Source organism: Diabrotica undecimpunctata, chromosome 4 (genome assembly GCF_040954645.1).
Source record: "Diabrotica undecimpunctata isolate CICGRU chromosome 4, icDiaUnde3, whole genome shotgun sequence".
NCBI lineage: Eukaryota > Metazoa > Arthropoda > Insecta > Coleoptera > Chrysomelidae > Diabrotica > Diabrotica undecimpunctata.
The window spans coordinates 65,465,471-65,485,768 of NC_092806.1; the positions used below are offsets into that span (position 1 = coordinate 65,465,471).

The window sequence follows — 20,298 nt, forward strand, 5'->3', positions numbered from 1 at the left end:
TAAAGATTCATCTTCAAGTTTTTACATAATATTAGGGCAAATATTATGTAAAATTCATGTACTTCCACCATGACCGGAATAAGCAAGCTTGTGACGCAAACAATGCAGATAAGTATATTTCACGTCACCAAATTATATAAAAACCACCTGAATTTTATAAACAATGTCCATTGCTCTTTGTTACTGGTGCTAAGAAATATGTGCAGTTTTTTCGCAATGTCGTTATCGCTATCATGTGCTGTTATAATTCTTCTTACACTCCAACCGGCAGTTTCCGAAGTAAGTACTCGCCACCTAATATTTACATTAGATATAATTTTGCATGTAACTATAAGCGATTGCACGTTTTTTTTTAATTTTTACATTTATATGCCCTTAATGAATTATTTTTAATTTTTATTACTTTATTGGAATTGATGTCTTTCTCATCAATTTATTTTGGGTTTGATTAAATCCATTTAGAACAAGGATACTTGGATTTTTTACATCAATTGTTATTAATTGAACCCTCCTATTTTATATGTTTCTTTATTTTTTTCACCTGTTATACCACTTTACATATATTGTATCAGGTGTATCAGCGCATAATTTTGTAATTATTTCTTTGTTGGTTTTCCCCTTTTTCGTTTGCCATCTTTTCCTCCTAGTAAGATCTTTTTCCATGATACTGTTTTTGAGAATTTTTTCAGGGTTGGTGGTGCTTTTTTCTGTTCATTTCTATATAGTTGGTACGGTTCTTCCTGTCTTTACTCCAAGTTGGTTTTATTATAACAGTTGTCATCCTAATTTCATCACATATCAAGTTAAATTTAACTAAAAAAAAATTTTACATCTGAGATCTTTTTATCCTCTCATAGTAGACAGCATGTAATACCTCCTTGTTGTTTTGTAGTGTTACATATATAAATTGATGAATTGTGGCACATTTCAGGTAGGTGTGTCACTTTTTTAACTGTAAGCATTTTGGTGATTTCGCAAAATTTCTAATTTTAATACATCATTTTTTACAAAACATCACAGAATAATAACCCCCTTTAACTCATGGGAGCTTGGACGGAATTGTATTATTTCTCCAATATTGTTTTACTTTTACGTAAAAAAAGCATTTACCGAAGCAGTGGCAGACTCTAATAAGGGTATTAAAGTAAACGGCATATTTGGTTGGAGGTAAAGTTGCAAGAATTATTTATGCATAAAATATTGGTCCCCTTGATTTAAAAATCGACCTGTTTTTTGGGTTTAAGCCAAAACATCATTATCACCATCATCATTCTGGCTTTACAACCTACGTGGGTTCTAGCCTCATCTAGAATTTCTTACCAGTCGTCCCCATCCATCGCTTTTCTCCACCAAGCACGTATTCCCATATTTTTCATGTTTTCATCGATGTTATCAAGGAACATTGTTGTGGGCCTTCCTCTTCTTTTCTGAGCAATGGAACTATCAAGGAGCGTTTTTCTAGCTGGGTTATTTTGTTTCATCCGCATTACATGCCCCATCCACCGCAGACGTCCTATTTTAATATGTTTTACGATATCATATCTTAAATTTTGGTGGCCATAAACTTTTATTCGGATACTGTGTAGATATAATTTTCATAATTTTCGTCTATCTTAATTAGAAAATCTAATTTTTATACACATTTTTTGTAACTTTTTTTACGATTTTTTGCTAACGCTTGTATTTGATTACATAGTAACTGTAATTTTATTCAAAATACTAAGTATAAGCTTTCTAATAAATGTTTTTAGCATCAGTTGAGGTACTCTCAAGAGATCAACCAAACCAGTCAGAAACCGCCTGTGTTTCCTAAAAATTTTAAGTCCTATGAGAAGTGCCGTAATCAAATCTGCGAAAATGCGAAGGATTATCCGAGAAAAAAGATAATGAAAATGATGAATAGAGAGAATCGTAAATACAACATCGAATCTCTCTTCGGAGAATTATTCAAAACTCAACAGGCGAATTTTGCGATACATCCAAGGTAAACCATTTTTAATTGCTTTCTCAAGCGACAACCATAAATGTATTTGTCTGCTTAAATTAGCCAAAGCCAATAATTTGTTAGTATGTTCTAGATGTGTTTTTATAGATTTTTGAGTGACTTATTCACACAGTTGATTTTGTTATAACGTATTTTAAAAGTAATGTAGAGTAAATTTTCAGAACACTAATCTCTGAGACCAAAATATATAGGCGTGCATAATTTACAAAGTTTATTATAGTTTATGAAGTATATAAGTAAAACGTTGAAAAAATGTATTTCATAAAAGTGTCGGTTGAACGTTTTTGTTATGTATATATTTATTAAGTTAAATTTGATCGGTGTTCATACAAAACATCTCTACGTAAGTGTAATACGTAGTTTTAACAAAAACTGAACAATTTTAGTTAAACTAGTCATTTTGCCCGTCAATCAATTGGCCTCTTCAGTCACTCATTACAATTTTTAAATTAATAAACTTCTTTTATGTAAATATAAAGTATGGTCTGGTACACTTCTGACCTGATTTCATGTTTTTTACTATATATATATATATATATATATATATATATATATATATATATATATATATATATATATTTGATGGCACGCTATATACATTATATATGTACGTACTATACGTCTCACGTCGTTTGATTTGATGTGTCATAGGCCAGGGTTCGGCTAGTTGTTTATTTTGTACTCGGTCAGGGGCCTTCTTCAGGTCAATTAAGCTAATTTGTCAATTAAGCCTTATAATGTGTCTAATATCTATCATCCGTAGTGTCATGTAATATCTCGTATGCCCTGTAATAATAAGGGTGTTAGTGCCCTTTTGGTAGTAGCCTTGTTTGTTTTTTTCTATTTTAATATATTTGTTATATCCTCCCGTTTTATTTGCTATGTCGCATGCTAGGATTAGATTAGTAGTATATTTTGTGCTTAGTCATAGCCTTAAGTCAATAAATCAAAATTTGTGATTTATCCATATTACCCTATTATATTTCATATGTACCTATAAGTTCATTAATAATAAAGAGACTGAGTAGTGACCGTTTGGTAGTTGCCTTATTTATTTTTTCTATCTTAATATATTCGTTATATCCTTCCCTTTCATTTGTTGTGTCACATATTAGGATTCGATCAGTTATTTATTTTGTAATTAGCCAGAGGCCTTCTTTAAGTCACTAAAACAAAATTTGTTTCCTGGAGAAAACAAAAAGGAGGTTATAGTTATAGTTTGTCATATTCTGTCTCAGGTAAATTGTCATCCTTGTAATGTCGGCCTGTAGTAAAATTACTACAAGCTCTTTTTTGCTATCAATAACATGATAAATTTTTCATAACTTCTTCTCAACTTTCATAAAGTGATTAATATATGTTTTTAAATTTTCTGTCATTACTTCCGATATTTCTTAATAAAAAGATTAGTTGGGTCCGAGAATTTAAAAGTTCATCCAGAATTTGGTTTACCTGCTCTAGGTTTGGATGAAGTTATACCAGCTGATATCCATTTTGTTAAAAGTTTATATATTTTTGATTTTTTATATCCCATTTCTGTGGACGACATTTCAACTATACTCTCAACAAAATTATAAAGATTCTATTGCCGAAAATAATTGTAGACATTTAATACAACACTCTTTACGTTGCGTAATAAATTTTCCATACTTAATTTTTTGACTGGTCTATAATAACAAGTTAGTTGCATATTAGATAAAATCGATCACTAGTAACTATCACAAAAGTCACGCTACAATAATGTCAAATCTCTTTATTCGCTTACAATTGACATATAAAACCATTCTGATACAATAAATATTGCTTTAGTTGTCTCCTGTTTTTCATGTTTTCTTAAATATTATAATCTTTATATTGTCGTTTCAAAATTCTTTCTGTTGTTTTTCGTGATTCTCCATATCTCGGTAGGTTATTTGCCATATCTCTGTAAGTAATTCTCCATGCCATAGATTAGATTACTTTTACCAAAAGTATCGCAAAAACTAATTTAAAATAAAAACTTCGCATTTTTTCTTTTACTATGATAATCGATATGCGACTATGTTTTACCGTAAGCACAATATACTTATACTTGAAATGTATATTTTTTTATAATACAATCTCATAAAAATGGTTCAATCACGTTCACTTTAATGATCTAACAGTATTTCTTTGTTTTTCTTCCTTGGAAAAACAATAAATATATTATATTAAGTAAATTTTACACAATATATAATTTAAACATTTTGTTTTATCTTTTTGTATTTCTTTTAGAGTAGGAGGTGGTACCAAGATCCCAAAGGCCTTATGCGAATTCGAAAAAATGAGTTTCACACCCTGGGTAATGAAGAATATAAATGGGATCTGGAGATATATAGTGAACGTCGGTAAATACAAACAAACTTTCACATCAGAAAATTGCAGAAAAACTGGGTAAGATTTGCAAAATATTAAAAAAAATTTTTAAAAAAAGTTACTTAACGCTTTATTCAATGAATATATTAAAAAAAGTTTTTACATTTTACTTCTATGGTCTACAAAGTCTTGCAAAATTCATGGCTTTATTGTAAACATCACTTTGATTTCACACAAGTATTGTTCGAACGCATTTTAAACTAAGGTAAGCCAGAGGAAGATCTGATTTTTAATGAAAACATTTTATACACCATTCATCATTCTTTTGACGTTAATACATACCAATATAAATCCACTTCACTCATGACGTGCCTGTGTTTCCCACCAAGATTTACTTTGTCTTCGTCTCAAACTTGCAATTATTGATTTTTCGCATTGGGTGATTATCATTTTGACGTTGAACATGATTTAACCACTTTAAAATGCATATTTTTATTTTAGCATCAGATAAACTTCCCCTACGAGGTTGTCCAGACTATTCCAGTGTTTACTCTTTCATTATTTTAACGTACTGACTGTAGGGGTACATTATATTATAAATTTAAATTTTAACACTAGGTGTTATTCTTTCATGCATATATCTCAATATCTTACCATACTCACAGGGGACTACACAAAACTGATGATCCGTATTATACCTTATAACGGAAATAATTATATTTGTTGTTGATCTACCTGTTTATCAATAATTACTCTTTCTATACAAAATAGTGTTCGAGATAAGTTCGAGAAGTTCCTAATATACAAAATGTAGGAAAACGTTTAATTTCTGACGTTAAATTGATAAACACGATTAATTGTTTTTTTAAGAACATTTTTGTCTTCTTCTTCTTCCTATGCCGTCCCCATTAACGGAGGTTGGCGATCACGTTTTTAAAAGCTTCTCTGTCTTTTGCAACGTGGAATAATTCGTCTACAGTCATGTTTGTCCAGTCTCTCTGCAGAAGACTATATCTACCGTTTCTTAGTATGTGTCCAAGGTATGCATACTTTGCGTACTTGCGTACTTTTATTGTTCTTAACAATTTTTTTCTCGACCCATCCTTCTTAGCACTTCCTCATTGGTGACCCTGGCAGTCCATGGAATTCTCAACATTCTCCTGTATATCCAAAGTTCAAAGGCTTCAAGCTTCTTAACTATTTGTGCTTTTAATGTCCATGTTTCTACGCCGTACAATAGTTGCGACCAGACGTAACATTCAACAAACCTCAGTCTCAGCGCAGTTTTCAGATTTTTGTCACAGAACAATTGCTTGAATTTTAAGAACGCTTCTTCTTCTCATTGCGCCGTCTCCTTTCGACGGTTGGCGATCCAAATGGCAATTGTAGTTTTGGAAACTGCTGCGCGAAAGATCTCTGCGGATGAGCGGTCGAACCATCTCCTCAGGTCTTTCAGCCACGAGTTCTGGCGTCTTCCTACTGATCTTTTGCCCTGTACTTTTCCTTCCAGTATAACTTGAAGTAATTCATATCTTTCGCCTCTCAGCACATGACCCAAGTATTGCATTTTCCTCTCTTTGATTATTCTTAGTAATTCTTTTTGTTTACACATGCGACGAAGTACCTCAACATTAGTAACTCTTTGTACCCATGGAATCCTCAACATTCGTCTGTATATATACATCTCAAAGGCATCTATTAAGAACGCTGCTCTTGCCATTTCTATTCGTACCCTGATTTCTTGGTCTGGATCTAATTCTGTGTTGATGTAAGCTCCCAGATATTTATATTTTGTCACTCTCTCTATTTGCTGTCCACCAAGAGTTAGTTGTTCATTATTTATTGGACTCCTTGATACAATCATAAATTTGGTCTTATCTGTGTTGATGTCAAGTCCCATTTGAATGCATTCACTATTTATTGCATCTAGTAAAGTTTGTAGTTCTTCTATACTCTCAGCCATAATTACCGTGCCATCTGCAAATCTCATGGTGTTTATGATTTCCCCACCAATTCTTATTCCCTCTTTTCTTTCTCATAAGGCTTTTCTGAATATGACCTGTGAGTACACATTAAAAAGCGTCGGAGACAAGACGCATCCTTGCCTAACCCCTCTCGCAATCAGTATATTATTTGTTTCTATATCGTTCACCTTTACTACTGCTTTTTGGTTCCAGTATATAGCCTTAATAAACTCAATGTCTTTTTTGTCTAAATTGATGTTTTTTTGATGTTTTCGTGATGCGGTGAAAAGTGTTTTCTAAATATTTCCTTAATTTGTGTTTCTAGCCTTGTAATTCTCATATGAGTGTCAGTGATGTTTACCTGTACAAACTCTGTTTGTTAAGTGAAAGTTTAAACTAATTGATTATCATAGATTATATTTATATTATATTTTACCTGGGTGCTCGCCACTGGGCAGCTTCCCACTATGTTATTGTACATAAATCATACATATTGCTTATTGTTTATAATGAGACAGATTGCAATAAACATTGGATGTTAAAAAAAAAAAAAAAAAAAAGCGATTATCATAGTTTTTTTTTTGATAAACTTTTTCACCCTCGAGTTAAGGAAAGCACATATTGACATAGGGTAGATTTTGATCTTTAAGCTCTTTTTTACCTACTATCATAATTTCAAGTAAATTCATGCATATATAGATAATTCTTAGTAGAAAGCAATCATATTCTGGACTAATATATTACTATCATAATTTGAAAGTAATATAACAAATTTTACATTAAAAATCCTATCTACGTTAACCTGTTAGAGCTTTTCTAAAAAAAATCCGTGAATTATACATAAATATATGCAAGATTTTGTGGACTATTTTTTTGTACAGAAATATTTTTACAGTTCCTAATATAAATTTTCTTTTAGGCAAAGCATAAACTATCCGCAAGATAACATTGTGTGCAAGCAAAAAATGCAAAAAATACATTTATTAGTGTTTGAAAATCATACAATATTCTACGACGAGTTCAAAATCAATGCAACATGCGATTCATCATGTGATCCTAAGTCTTGATGAGAAAAACAAGTTGAAAATTGGACCAAAGTATTGAAATATTGCTCTTCAGTATGTTACTTTGATGAGCTTTAAAAGAATGTGGATTTTAAGACTGTTCTGGTCAGTATTGTCAGAAATGAGAAAAGATCGATTAGAAGATTAAATAAAGATGTATGTTTTCACGACGGTTTTTTATTTAAAACTTAGTTTTTAGTTTTTTTATGACACACGAGTTCATTATTGTGTTTTTATTGATTAGTTCACAACTACATAAAGTGCAAAGTGCACTTAATGAACCGCACAAGCATAAAGACATTTTTTTTTTCTATTCTACATTTATTATTAAAGTTACAAAATATGGAATTAAATTCTAACCACATTACACTATTTAGTGAAATTCACATAAAAGTGGTTATTATGTAAAGATCCGGTGATAGATAGATTGCCAGCAGCAAATGTTAATTCATGTTACATTGTCTGCGAATTAAGTTTATGTAAGAAAAGGCCAAAACCAGAAGGTATGCCTGCCAGCATCCCTGATACCTAATTTTTAAAGGTATACTACTTGCTATTATATATTTCAGCAACTAACGTACTCTTCTATACAGCATCTATTGTACAGCTTAGGTTGGCAGCACCACCAGTGAAGGCAGGGATGTTAATCAGGTCAGTGAACAGGATGACTAGGTTATAAAAAGTTTCAAGTTGTTAAGGAGCAAAAATAAAATATAAAAACGTATGTCTGTGTGTCTTTACTTACATGTTCACAGTAAACATAATAATACATGGTGTCAGGTCTAAAAGAACCCTAAATAAGAATCCAGTTGTAACGAACCTATAAAATCGAGTCTGTCAAGGCACCAAAATGACGATACCAAACTTGCAATTTTCTTAAATTTTGCGAAGATGCTCAAGACATTTTTAGAGCGTTAAAGTTTGTTGGTAATAAGGAAAAAAAGAAGGATAAAGTAATAGAGGCGTCTGAGGAGTATTGCAAACCACTTCGGAATGAAACATAACAGGTATAAGTTCTTCAATAGAAGTCAAGGTGAAGATGAAGAATTTTACAGGTTCCTGACAGACATTAAAATCTTTGCAAAGCCATGTAATTTTGTAATACTAGAAGATTCACTTGTCCAAAAACTGTTCACTTAAAATAGTAAGTGGCATTAGAGCTCAGACAGTGCAAGAGAGATTATTAAGAAATCCAAATTTGACATTGTAGATCCATTGTAGAAAACAGCAGAAGCGAGCAAGTTTTAATTGAAAAATCTTAAAAACGAAATGATACGTAACAGCTTGAGAAGAAGAGAAAATAACAGTTTTAAAAATAGTACTATAAGAAATATAGGTGCAGATAAAAGTAATACGATTGATATGGTCCCAGAAGCTGCCCAGCTTTTGGTAAAGTATGCAAATCATTTCCAGGTAGTATGCAAGTATTTTAATTTAGCTAATGCAGGAGTAGCCTCTAGGTCTGCTAATACTAATCAAAGAGTCTATGAGGTTACAAATGATAGTTATGACACAACTGTAGGTGGTTTGCCAAATATAGACAGTATCTTATTATTATTAAAATGATCAAGTCAACTGTTGGACAACTAAGGTTGTTAATAATGATAAAACTATCACTTTTAAATTAGGCACAGGTGCTAACTGTAACTGCTTTCGTGTAAAAAAAATTGAAGGTTTGAATTTAAACGATATCTTAAAAGTAACAAAAAATGAATCTCCTAATAACATACGGCAACAATAAGTAAAATACCATAGGTCAAGTAATTTTAAAATGCTAAATAAAAAAGGTGAATTCTATATCAGGTTTGTCTTGTTCGATGTCGACAATATGAGAATTTTAGGCATTAATTTATGTGTCAACTTAGGTTTGATAAAAAAGGTAGATGAGATAAATGATAATAAAAGTGAACGTAATAAATGTATAATTCATAATAAAGATATTTTTGTAGGCACTGGTAAAGTACCCTTTAAAATAATGCTAATCTGGTAGGTGTGTTTAAATGCTTTACATTTAAATACGTATAAAAACTTGCAAAGCAAACAGCTTGATAAATTACTCGGCAAGGGAATCTAAAATTGCATTTCACATGCCGTTCATCATGGTCAAAATTCGTAGTAAATTCATTTTTTGGTACTCCAATCGAAGTAAAGTAATAAAACATAATGACGGTATTAGATTTTTGTTTTGATACAGGGCAGCGACAGCCGCTTATAGGCCTAGTGGCTATACCGCTCCTCAGAGCGGTATAGCCACTATTCTGAACCAAAACAAAAATCTTTCCCGTCATAGACAATAGTTATCAAAATAGCTATATACGGACGTTACTACGCCATCTAAAAACAAAAAGAGAAATCAAACGATTTCTACCTGGCGAAACTTAATTCAAATTTTTACCACTGTGCCTTCTAAAACTTGCAAAGCAAACAGCTTGATAAATTACTCCGCAAGGGATTCTAAAATTGCATTCCACATGCCGTTATCATGGTCAAAATTCGTAGTGAATTCATTTTATACGTATTTCGCTCCTCAGAGCGGTATAGCCACTACTCTGAACCAAAACAAAAATCTGTCCCGTCCTAGACAATAGTTATCAAAATAACTATATACGGACATTACTACGCCATCTAAAAACAAAAAGAGAAATCAAACGATTTCTACCTGGCGAAACTTAATTCAAATTTTTACCACTCTGCCTTCTAAAACTTGCAAAGCAAACAGCTTGATAAATTACTCGGCAAGGGAATCTAAAATTGCATTTCACATGCCGTTCATCATGGTCAAAATTCGTAGTGAATTCATTTTTTGGTACTCCAATCGAAGTAAAGTAATAAAACATAATGACGGTATTAGATTTTTGTTTTGATACAGGGCAGCGACAGCCGCTTATACGTATTTCGCTCCTCAGAGCGGTATAGCCACTACTCTGAACCAAAACAAAAATCTTTCCCGTCCTAGACAATAGTTATCAAAATAACTATATACGGACGTTACTACGCCATCTAAAATCAAAAAGAGAAATCAAACGATTTCTACCTGGCGAACACGAATTCAATTTTTCCCACTGGCTTCCTAAAACTTGCGAAGCAAACAGCTTGATAAATTACTCGGCAAGGGAATCTAAAATTGTATGTTAAATAAGTATGTTTATTCTGATCAATTTCTCATACCTACTGTAGAAAAATTAGGGTCAAAGAGGAAAGAAGGTCTTCACTGTTTTAAATTTATAAGAAGGATTTTGCCATATTTAGTTGTATAGAGAGAGTACAAGATATTGTACATTTATAAAACTATTTGGGAAATATGACTTTAAAAAGACTTCCATTTGGGTTAAATGTCAGTCCAGAAAAGTGAATAAAATTTGTTTATAGGTCTCTATTTTGATGATTTTAATATTCCAAGTAAAAATGAAGCAAAACAAGATAAGATTTTTACTGAAGTTGTAGAAAGATCTCGGCAGTATCGAATAAAATTTAATGCAGCAGGTGAAGACGTGAGTTTAAGGCAAGTAAAAGGTTATTGTGAAAATGGATATCCAGTAAAGGTGAAAATAAGTCCAGAAGTTGAAGTGTATTACAAAATCAGAAATAACCTGCATGTATCTTGAAACTGATTGTACCATTTAAGCTAAGATCTCTAATGTTTACCAAATTACATGTAGGATATTTTGGTACAGAAAAGACCAAATCTAAATTTAGGAAAATATTTTATTGGCCGCAGCTACTTTCTGGTGTAGAATAATTTGTTTCTGAAAAACTTGCCTAAAATATAGTCGCAACATCCAAAAAAAAAACATTATTGCAACACGAAAGACCAGACATACCGTTTGCCAAAGTAGCTGCAGATATATTTAACTATGGAAGTTATAATTGTTTAACTGTTATCACTACTTCAGCAATTGGCTTGAATAAACTCCATTAGAATGTAAAACAGCAAAGAACGTGAGCGATAAACATGGAAATCGGTTTTCAACTCTTGGCATTCCCAGCAGTCTTGTTTGCAGACAATATGTCATTTGGCAGTTGTAAGTTCAAAAAATTTTATAAATGTTGGAATATAAACCTAATCACATGTAGTCCATTATATCCAACGTCCATTGGACTTACTAAATGACTTACCCACATAAACCAAATTATCACAATGTAGAAAATAAAAACCAATTAACAAAAAAAAATATTTAAAAAAATATTTGTTCAAGAGAAGATATAAAAATGGTTGACGATAAGACAATAATCACTGGCTTGGAACATGTTTTAGAAACAATAAAAATACTAGCTCCTAATGGTCGTATATGTTTTAAAAATAAGTCAGTAGAATGCTAGATTTATTATGTCAAATAAATGCAGTTTAGTGCAATATTTAACAATAAAACAATCGATATTATGCTCATTAGTGAAACGTGGTTAAAAAAGACTATTATTATTCTTTTAATAATTAAAATCTTACTAGAAGAGATAGGGACGATGGCTATGGGGGCGTAGCCATTCTAAGTTGTAATACAATTACCTTCAGTGAACTAAACCTAAATTATAACTTTATTACCAAAATAGAAGTTTGTGACATCAAAATTAAATTTAAAACAATTGAACTAAGTGTTCTATCTGTATACAAACTTCTTATTTCTAAAAGAACAATAAATGATTGGACAAACATATTCTCACAGGTCAGTGGCCCATTTAATATAAGTGGAGTTTTCAATGCTCATCATACAATTTGGGGATCTGGTTATAATGATACAATTGGAACACAAATTATTAAAACTGAAGATGATCTAAATTTTAAAGTAATTAATAATGGAGAACCTACTATTTTAATCCAACCAGATCAAAATAAGTCCTATTGATGTTAAATTTGTTACGGCAGATCTAGTCAATAAAATTAATTGGTCTATATATCCAGATACTTTGGGATCAACTCATTTTATGATCTATATAGAGATTAAAAACAATAATTTACCTGAAGAAATTATCCCGAATACTTATACAGGAAAAGAATATCAGATAAGATCGTTGGGAATAAAATATTGCAAAATGATAACATCGAGGAAAGCTGAGAAAAACTCAAAAATAACATAATTAACGCAGCAACAGAATCACTTGGAGAGAAAAAGGTAACAAACACTAACATATCAAAAAAGAAAACACCATGGTTTAGAGAGGAAGTGAAGACAAAATGTGAAGAAAAGAAAAATGCGTTGTTACAATACAGAGCCCAACAAACACAACAGGCATGCAACCACTATAAACGAATTAGAACTGGCACAATTACTTTAGTTAGACAAATAAAAAAACGAACACTGTGAGAGTTTCTCAAAACAGATGGAACACGATTTCTACGGAACACAAAAAGAAATATAAAGAATTATCACAGGACAAAGAAAAGAGACGATAATAAAAACGAAACACATTCAGAAGGAAACATGGGCAGACTACTTTCGATCCCTATTTGCTAAAGGTGACGATAATCAACCAATACCATCAGAAGTGATGACAAACGAAGAAATAAACATTGAGGAGGAAGAGGTAAAGAAAGCATTAATCAAATTCAAAAATAGGAAATCACCAGGAGAGGACAGAGTACCGAACGAACTCCTAAAGTACGGTGGACCAGATCTGATCAAACAACTATTAAAACTAATCTAAAAAATATTAGAAAAAAACAGAATTCCTCAAGACTGGAGATCAAGCATTCTTATCCCTCTCTTCAAAAAGGAAGACAAATCGGAGCCGGAAAATTACAGAGTAATAAATTTATAAAACACAACACTAAAATTAACAACCAAAGTGATAACAAATAAACTGAATGAAATTATAAGGCAAGTGCAAGAGAAATCATTAGAATACAAACCAGCATATCTATATTTCGTGGACCTTACAAAGGTATTTGACCGGATCAAATTAAAAGACGTTATCCACTTACTGTACACAAGAAAGATACCTCTAGGAATAATCAAAACAATCGAAAATAGCTACCAAGACAACACAATAAAAGTAAAAGTAGAACAAGAACTAACCGACCATATTGAAGATGGCAATGGGATAAGACAGGGAGATTCCCTGAGTCCTCTATTATTTAACCTGATTGTGGATGAAATAATAAAAAAGTAAGAAATAAACAAGGATACCAAATGGGAGAAAAACAACTTAAAATAATCTGCTATGCAGTACTTCTCTCATAAAGAGACAACAACATATGCTCACCAATTGAATATAACCGCCACAAAATTTAACATGTTAATTTCTCCAAAAAAGAAAAAATGGTTGGTTACAACAGAAAATTTACTAAGATGTAAATTGGAGCTGGAAGGTCAGATAATAGAACAAGTGATGGAGTTTAAATATCTAGGCATTACATTCATCAAAAAATGGTTGGTTGCAACAGAAAATTTACTAAGATGTAAATTGGAGCTGGAAGGTCAGATAATAGAACAAGTGATGGAGTTTAAATATCTAGGCATCACATTATATAGCTACGGGAAGCTCGAAACTGAAGTGGAAGATCAAGTGAATAGAGCAAACGGAGCCGAAGGCTGCCTACATAAAACAATATGGAGAAATAAAAATATCAGGAAAGAAATGAAAGGCAGAATTTACAAAACAGTCATCAGAAAAATATTGACATACGCGGCAGAAACAAGACCTGACACAGAGAGGATAAAATGGATGTTAGAAACAGCAGAGATAAAAACACTTGATGGTAAATGAAACAGTAGAGATGAAAACACTGGATGAAAAATTGATGGTAAAACACTCTGGGACAGAGCTAGAAGTACAGATATACGACGTAGTTGCAAGGTGGAGAACACAAGAACTGGGTAAGAAATAGAAGAGTAGAATGAAAAGATAAGCTGAATAAAAACAAATAGAGTAGTAGAGACGGCAAAAGATGGTTCCCTAATACTAAGACTCTCAGAAACGATGGAACGACAAATTACTGGAGGCACATTGAAAAACAGACAGAGTCATGTCTATATAAAAAGGAGAAGAAGAAGACGAAGAAATTATCACGAAAAGTAAATGGAATATAAAAAAGGCTATTAACTTAGAAAATTACTTGAAATATCAAGATATCATGGCAAAAAGTTAAAAAAAAAATAAAAGCAATAGCTAAAGAAAGTTGGAAACATTTTGTCTCAAACAAGAATATTCGTTCTTCAGGATAAATCAAAGATAAATTCAAAGATAAACAGAAAACCTATCTCTAATACAATATGTCTTAACAATACATTAGTTGATGAAATTTTTGATCAAATTGCTCCTCAATCATTCTAACTATCTAAAGGTCACACCGGTGTTTCAAATGAGCAAAACCATTTTCTGCTAGGTCCAGTAAATTTTAGAGAACTAGAATATGCTATTAAAAACTGAAATACCACAAGTCCATGATTTATTAATATTAAATACCACATGATACAATACCTCCCAAAAATAGCTAAACTAGTTTTGAGTCTCAGTGATAAGAAAGACGGGCAAAGGTGCGTAAACCCAAAAAATTGTTCTCTAATTGTTCCACTATTGGTTATTTCCACAAATCAGGGATACAACTAAAAAATTACATAAATTTCTTCCTTTAACATACAATAGATCAACTTTTCCAATGTGGTACTTATTTTTTATTTACTTTAAAAACAAGGATTAAACATAAAATAATTAGTAACAATATTTTTTTTATTTAATAATATCAAGATTTTTAATAAATTTTGAATCGTGAATTCGCGATTTTTCATGGCTTACACCAACGACGTAAATTTGCATCGTGAAGGTTAAATACTGTAAGATTTGTAATAGATACGCTAGCATGAAATTTGCTAAATATGAAGAATATAACTTGTAAACTTATAAGGTTGACAATATTAAATGACAAGTTTGCTCGCATTATTCTTAATATTAGCTAATAAAATTGTTACCTTGATCATTGCTTTGAGCATATTATATCTTTGGAATATGTTGTGCACGCTCTTGCTCTCATTGTATTTTCCCATCAGTCCGACTAAAGCCTTCTTCGCGGTGTCATAGGATTCATCCATTCGAACTCTCACTGCTCTGAGCCTTTCATTAGTGTCGATGACCTCCTCCTTCGTAGCACCTGTGGCTGTGCCCTCATCTTTTACATCCTGGACTATCCGCCGCACGCTTTGAGTAAACTTTCCTACTAGATTGGTTGAACCTTGAATAAAGAAAGATACATTATTTATTATGCCAAACAATACAGGAACTAGTAACTAAAACAAACTAAATATAAATTGAAATAGGATACGGAAGGAGATTAGCATACACCCCGCTAGGGAAATTGCCTCATATTAATTTTCAGATATCACATCATATCAGAAAAATCATGTTAACTTTTAGATACTCAGTAATAATATAATACTTATGCAATCAGATTTAGAACCATGATTTGTCCCCCAAACTTCCTTAAGGGAAACGCTCACGTAGTGGATCGTAAGAGTTGGTTGGTTGGTTGGTCACAGTAACCGTACTTGTAATATTAAAAGAGAAATAATATTGTGTTAAATAAAGATGAACGATATTTCATGCTAAAAGTACTCTATTTAAGGCTTAATTAATTGGCCGAATTACAGAAGACAGCTAAACTAAATAAAAATGAAAAGAGAATTCGAATACACAGATGAAATGGAAATAAAAATAGAAGAAATCATCATCAGAATCAAGAAAAATTCAACAAGCAATGAATAATAACATACCGCAAGAATACACGAACAACAGAACTTATAATTTCGAATGAGCTGAAAGAATTTATTAAATGAAGAAACATAATCAGAAGAGCATATCGAAGGACAAAAAGAATAAAATTCAAGATTTATGATGGAAATATTTAAAAAATGCTAAAAGCCATAACGAAAGTGAAACAGAAGATGCCCCCAATATTCGACGAAGAAGAAACTACGAAACTCACAAAAAGTGGACACAATTGCAAGAAAAATGGCCGAAATAAAGGGGCAAAATAAAAATATGTCGGAAGAACAAACCGTAGAAATGGTCAACAACGGATACGAAAAGATAAGAAGAAAAAGTGAATTTTTATTAGAAGAAAAAGACTAGGTCATTCCAGCAGAAGTAGCAAAAATCATTAGAAAATAAAAGGAAACAGAGACCCAGGAGTAGAAGACATACATCCACGATATTACACTTAAGGAGCTACCGAAGAAAATAATACAAAACTCACCGTTACAAAAAACGGAGCACTTGCATTTTAAAATAAAAACTTAAAATTTTAATTCTTTTTAAACTTTTACTATCATAATAACGTAAACACAAACAAAACAAACTGTTTAAGTAATTTCTAATAAAAAGTTTTGAACAAACAACTGTTTCAGTAGATAACGATTTAAAAATAAAACAAAAAATGTAAGTAAATGTTGTACCAAATGACACGCAATTAATGAAAACTTAAGTCATATGTCTAGACAAATTGATTATAATAATGAATGTTTTCTGCACGTTCTTGAATTAGTGCGTAAATTCTCCTTGGCATGCGTAAAAACAAATAAGAAATGACCTGTTAAGGAATAAGTTTCCATTCCTCTAAAAGAGATCTTTGTAACAAATTTAAGGTTAAAAGGACAGGAACACGACTTCGTATCCTTCGCCCAAGCATGGCGCAAACATTTTCTATTGGGTTTGCGCCTGGACTCAATGCTGGCCAATCCATTACAGGAATGTTTACTCCGTTTAAAAATTGTTAAATGATTCTTGCACTGTGAGGCTTGGCATTATCATGCATCAGAACAAAGTTATTTCCAACAAAACCAGCATAAGACACAACAAAATCTTGAAGAATTTTATGAATGTACCTGGCAGCTGTTATGAAGCCTCTCGGAACGATGCCTCTAGAGAAATTCCAGCCCACACCATAATTGAGCCCCCTTGATAGCCTACCCTAGGACTAAAGGCATATTATGCAAAACGCTCATGTGGTCTTCGCCATACTCTTTCACGGCCATCTAGAGACTGCAAATTAAACCTGGACTTATCGGTTAATAAAACTAGAAGCCGCGCAACTAGATGGCGCCTGAGAAATTGTAGGCCTGTTGCAGGTCTGTGACTGCTTACATTTGCTTCTCCAAACCTTCGTCTAATTGTTCGTTCACTTACGTTAGTATTCCGAATGTACTGAGGTTGATTTCGGATTTGTACAGCCGTGGCACGATGATCTCGTAGACTTTGTAAGAGGATGAAACGATCATTATGGGCTCTAGTTCTTCGTTGGGGACCGGTTCCAGGTCATTTAGTGTAAACTTCGGTTGATAAGAAACGTGTAAAAATACGGTGCATAGTACTATTGGATATTTGATACTTTAAGATATTAAAAACGCAATTCAACTTCAAATTGTGTTTGACACTTGATTCGAGGTTTAAGGGGAATTACAATTTTGCAAGTGCTATGTTTTTTCATGCGGGTAAGTGTACAATTATATTAAATTCTTAGATTTTGCCTGGATAGATAGATAGATATATTTAATGAGGTGGCATTTATATTATTTCACTGCGACGTTTTTAGATTTTGCCTGGAGAAAGCACATTTTCTGAACAACTGGAAACATGCGAAAATCATACCATTACTAAAACCAAGAAAAGACGAAAGATGACCAGAAAGTTATAGGACAATATCCCTACTGAAATCTCCAGGAAAAATATTGAAAAAAATTATCTATAAGAGGCCAATGAAACGTACAGAATGAAAAACAATCATACAAGAAGACTGATTTTGATTCAGAAAAGGAAAAAATTGCGAACTACAGCTAGCAAGAGTAGTTAACGACACCAAAATCCGCTTTATTAGAAATCAAAAATGTGAATGGCTATTCTCGACATTAAAAAAGTGTAGGATACAGCCTGGAAAAATGCTTATCTACAAGTTAGACAGAGATAGATTGCCCTATTATTAAGTTAATATTTGTGATACTTAGTTAACTAATAGAACATTTTAAGTTTCAGCCGATTAAAAGATGTCTAGGATCCAAGAAATTCAGGAAAGGATACCTCAGAACAGTATGACTCGCACATTTTATGCAGCATTTTTGTTTTAGATTTAGCAATAGATGCAAAAATGCAGATGGCAATATGTACAACAGGAAAATAAGACAGAAGAATCGTCGAAACGTTAGAAAATCATTTAGAAAGAATTTCGGACTTCATAGATAAACGGAAAATAAAAATCAACGCTGAAAAGACGCAGTTTATTATGTTTACGCAGCAGTAAAATCCATCGGTAGTAGAACTGACGATGGGGGTAATGTAATCCAATTAGATTTGGTCAAACACTTAGAAGTTGACCTCGATAAAAGATTCAATTTCACGAATAATACTCAAGAAATCAATAAAAAAAAGCAAAAAGACTAATTTAACCTTATATTTTCATATCCAGCCCTCAAAATAAAGCCAAGAGAATTCAGTTGTACTAGGCCTACGTTAGATCCGATATAGTGTTGCAGTTTGCAGTTTCACGGCAGAATCTAACTGATAGAACAAAAAGAACTAAAACGTCCTGCTATCGATTAATTGACGGAGCAACATGGGACATAATATCAAAAGCGACCTTCGAAGAAAGGCTCTAGTACACACCACGGAGAGACGTGGCTAAGAAAAACACGTTAGTATTTCGACAGTATTACAGGTACGTGTTTATGAATCTGTAAGCGTGTTGTTTAGAACATAAACTAGCTAAAGCTATTAGCCGATTTAAGTTTTTCTTTTTTTTTAACTAAATATGGATAACGATATTTCAGATCCATTAAAACTAAAAAAAAAAAACGTAAAATACCTTTAACGAAAGAAAAACTTTTAAACATATTGCAGAATTATGATAATAATGGTTATTCAGATTTTGATATAAGTGGTTGGGACTGCGGTTGAGGTGAATCAAATTCGGAAGAGCATACAGATGATGCGGAAGGTAATATTGGTAATTGATTTTTATGGTAATTTGTTACAAAAAAAAAATGTTATTAATGGTATTTTTCAGTGGTCCGATTAATCAGGGGAAATGAAAAAGTTTCAGTTGACTAACAAAAAGCAATTTCTAGAAACAATTCCAGGCAATAAAGAACCTATCGGTTTTTTAGATTTATTGTTGATGATAAACTAGTAAATTTATTTGTTGAGGAAACTAATCGTTATGCTAAATGGTTTTTTTGTTCGGAGGGAATTGCTGAGAAGTCCAGAGTTACACGATGGAAACCTGTTACATTTAAAGAAATGTTGATTTTCTTAGCACGAGTGTTGCACACAGTAACAATAACGTTAAATAGATGAAAAGATTACTGGAAAGGTCACTATCTGTTTATTCTAAAATGCTTCGCTGAGCACATGAGTCGTAACAGATTTCTATTAATCATGAGATGTCTACATTTTACCAATAGTGACCAACAACATTCTATAGATGGTCTGATAAAAATTAAACCAGTCATTAATTTTTTTAACAGAAAGATGAAAGCCATTTATTATCCCGGAAAAAGTTTGTCTCTGGATGAGTCAATGGTACTAAGAAGGCGTGGGCGTCTGATTTTTCGCCAGTACATAAAAAAAACGCCATATGTTAACTGAAACAAATGGTTTAATTTTAAAACATCCAGATTCTGAAAGTAGCATCTAGAAGGACCACTTTAATAATTAATATGAGTTAGCTCACTATTTAACCACACGAAGTACACACTGCGCTGGCACCCTCAATGTCAAACGAAAAGAAAATCTTAGAGTAATAGCCAAAAAATTAAAGAAAGGTGAAACAGTTGCGACCTACTGTAATAACATATTGGTAGGAAAATGTAAAGACAAAAGGGACGTTTTGTATATATCCAACAAATTTAGAAACGACATGATTGAATATATTGACAAAAGACAACAAACGAAGAGCAAACCTGCTCCCATATTTCATTACAATAAGCATTAAAAAGTAGTTGACCGACAAGAT

At 32.2% G+C, this 20,298-nt stretch overlaps 2 protein-coding genes across 4 annotated transcripts in view; one reads left to right on the forward strand and one right to left on the reverse strand.

Moving 5' to 3' along the window:
* LOC140439614 (uncharacterized) overlaps nucleotides 1-20,298 on the reverse strand; it is a 1,046,430-nt gene that overhangs the window by 194,793 nt on the left and 831,339 nt on the right. For all 3 annotated transcript variants that reach the window (XM_072529640.1, XM_072529641.1, XM_072529642.1), the window contains exon 5: nucleotides 15,272-15,531. In XM_072529640.1, coding sequence (XP_072385741.1) covers nucleotides 15,272-15,531 — 260 coding nt within the window. The remainder of the gene's footprint in view (nucleotides 1-15,271; nucleotides 15,532-20,298) is intronic.
* On the forward strand, nucleotides 180-7,515 carry LOC140439615 (uncharacterized). The gene is made up of 4 exons (XM_072529643.1): nucleotides 180-279; nucleotides 1,752-1,984; nucleotides 4,259-4,417; nucleotides 7,223-7,515. The coding sequence occupies exons 1-4, from the start codon at nucleotides 199-201 to the stop codon at nucleotides 7,368-7,370; spliced, it is 621 nt and encodes a 206-aa protein (XP_072385744.1). The 5' UTR covers nucleotides 180-198; the 3' UTR covers nucleotides 7,371-7,515.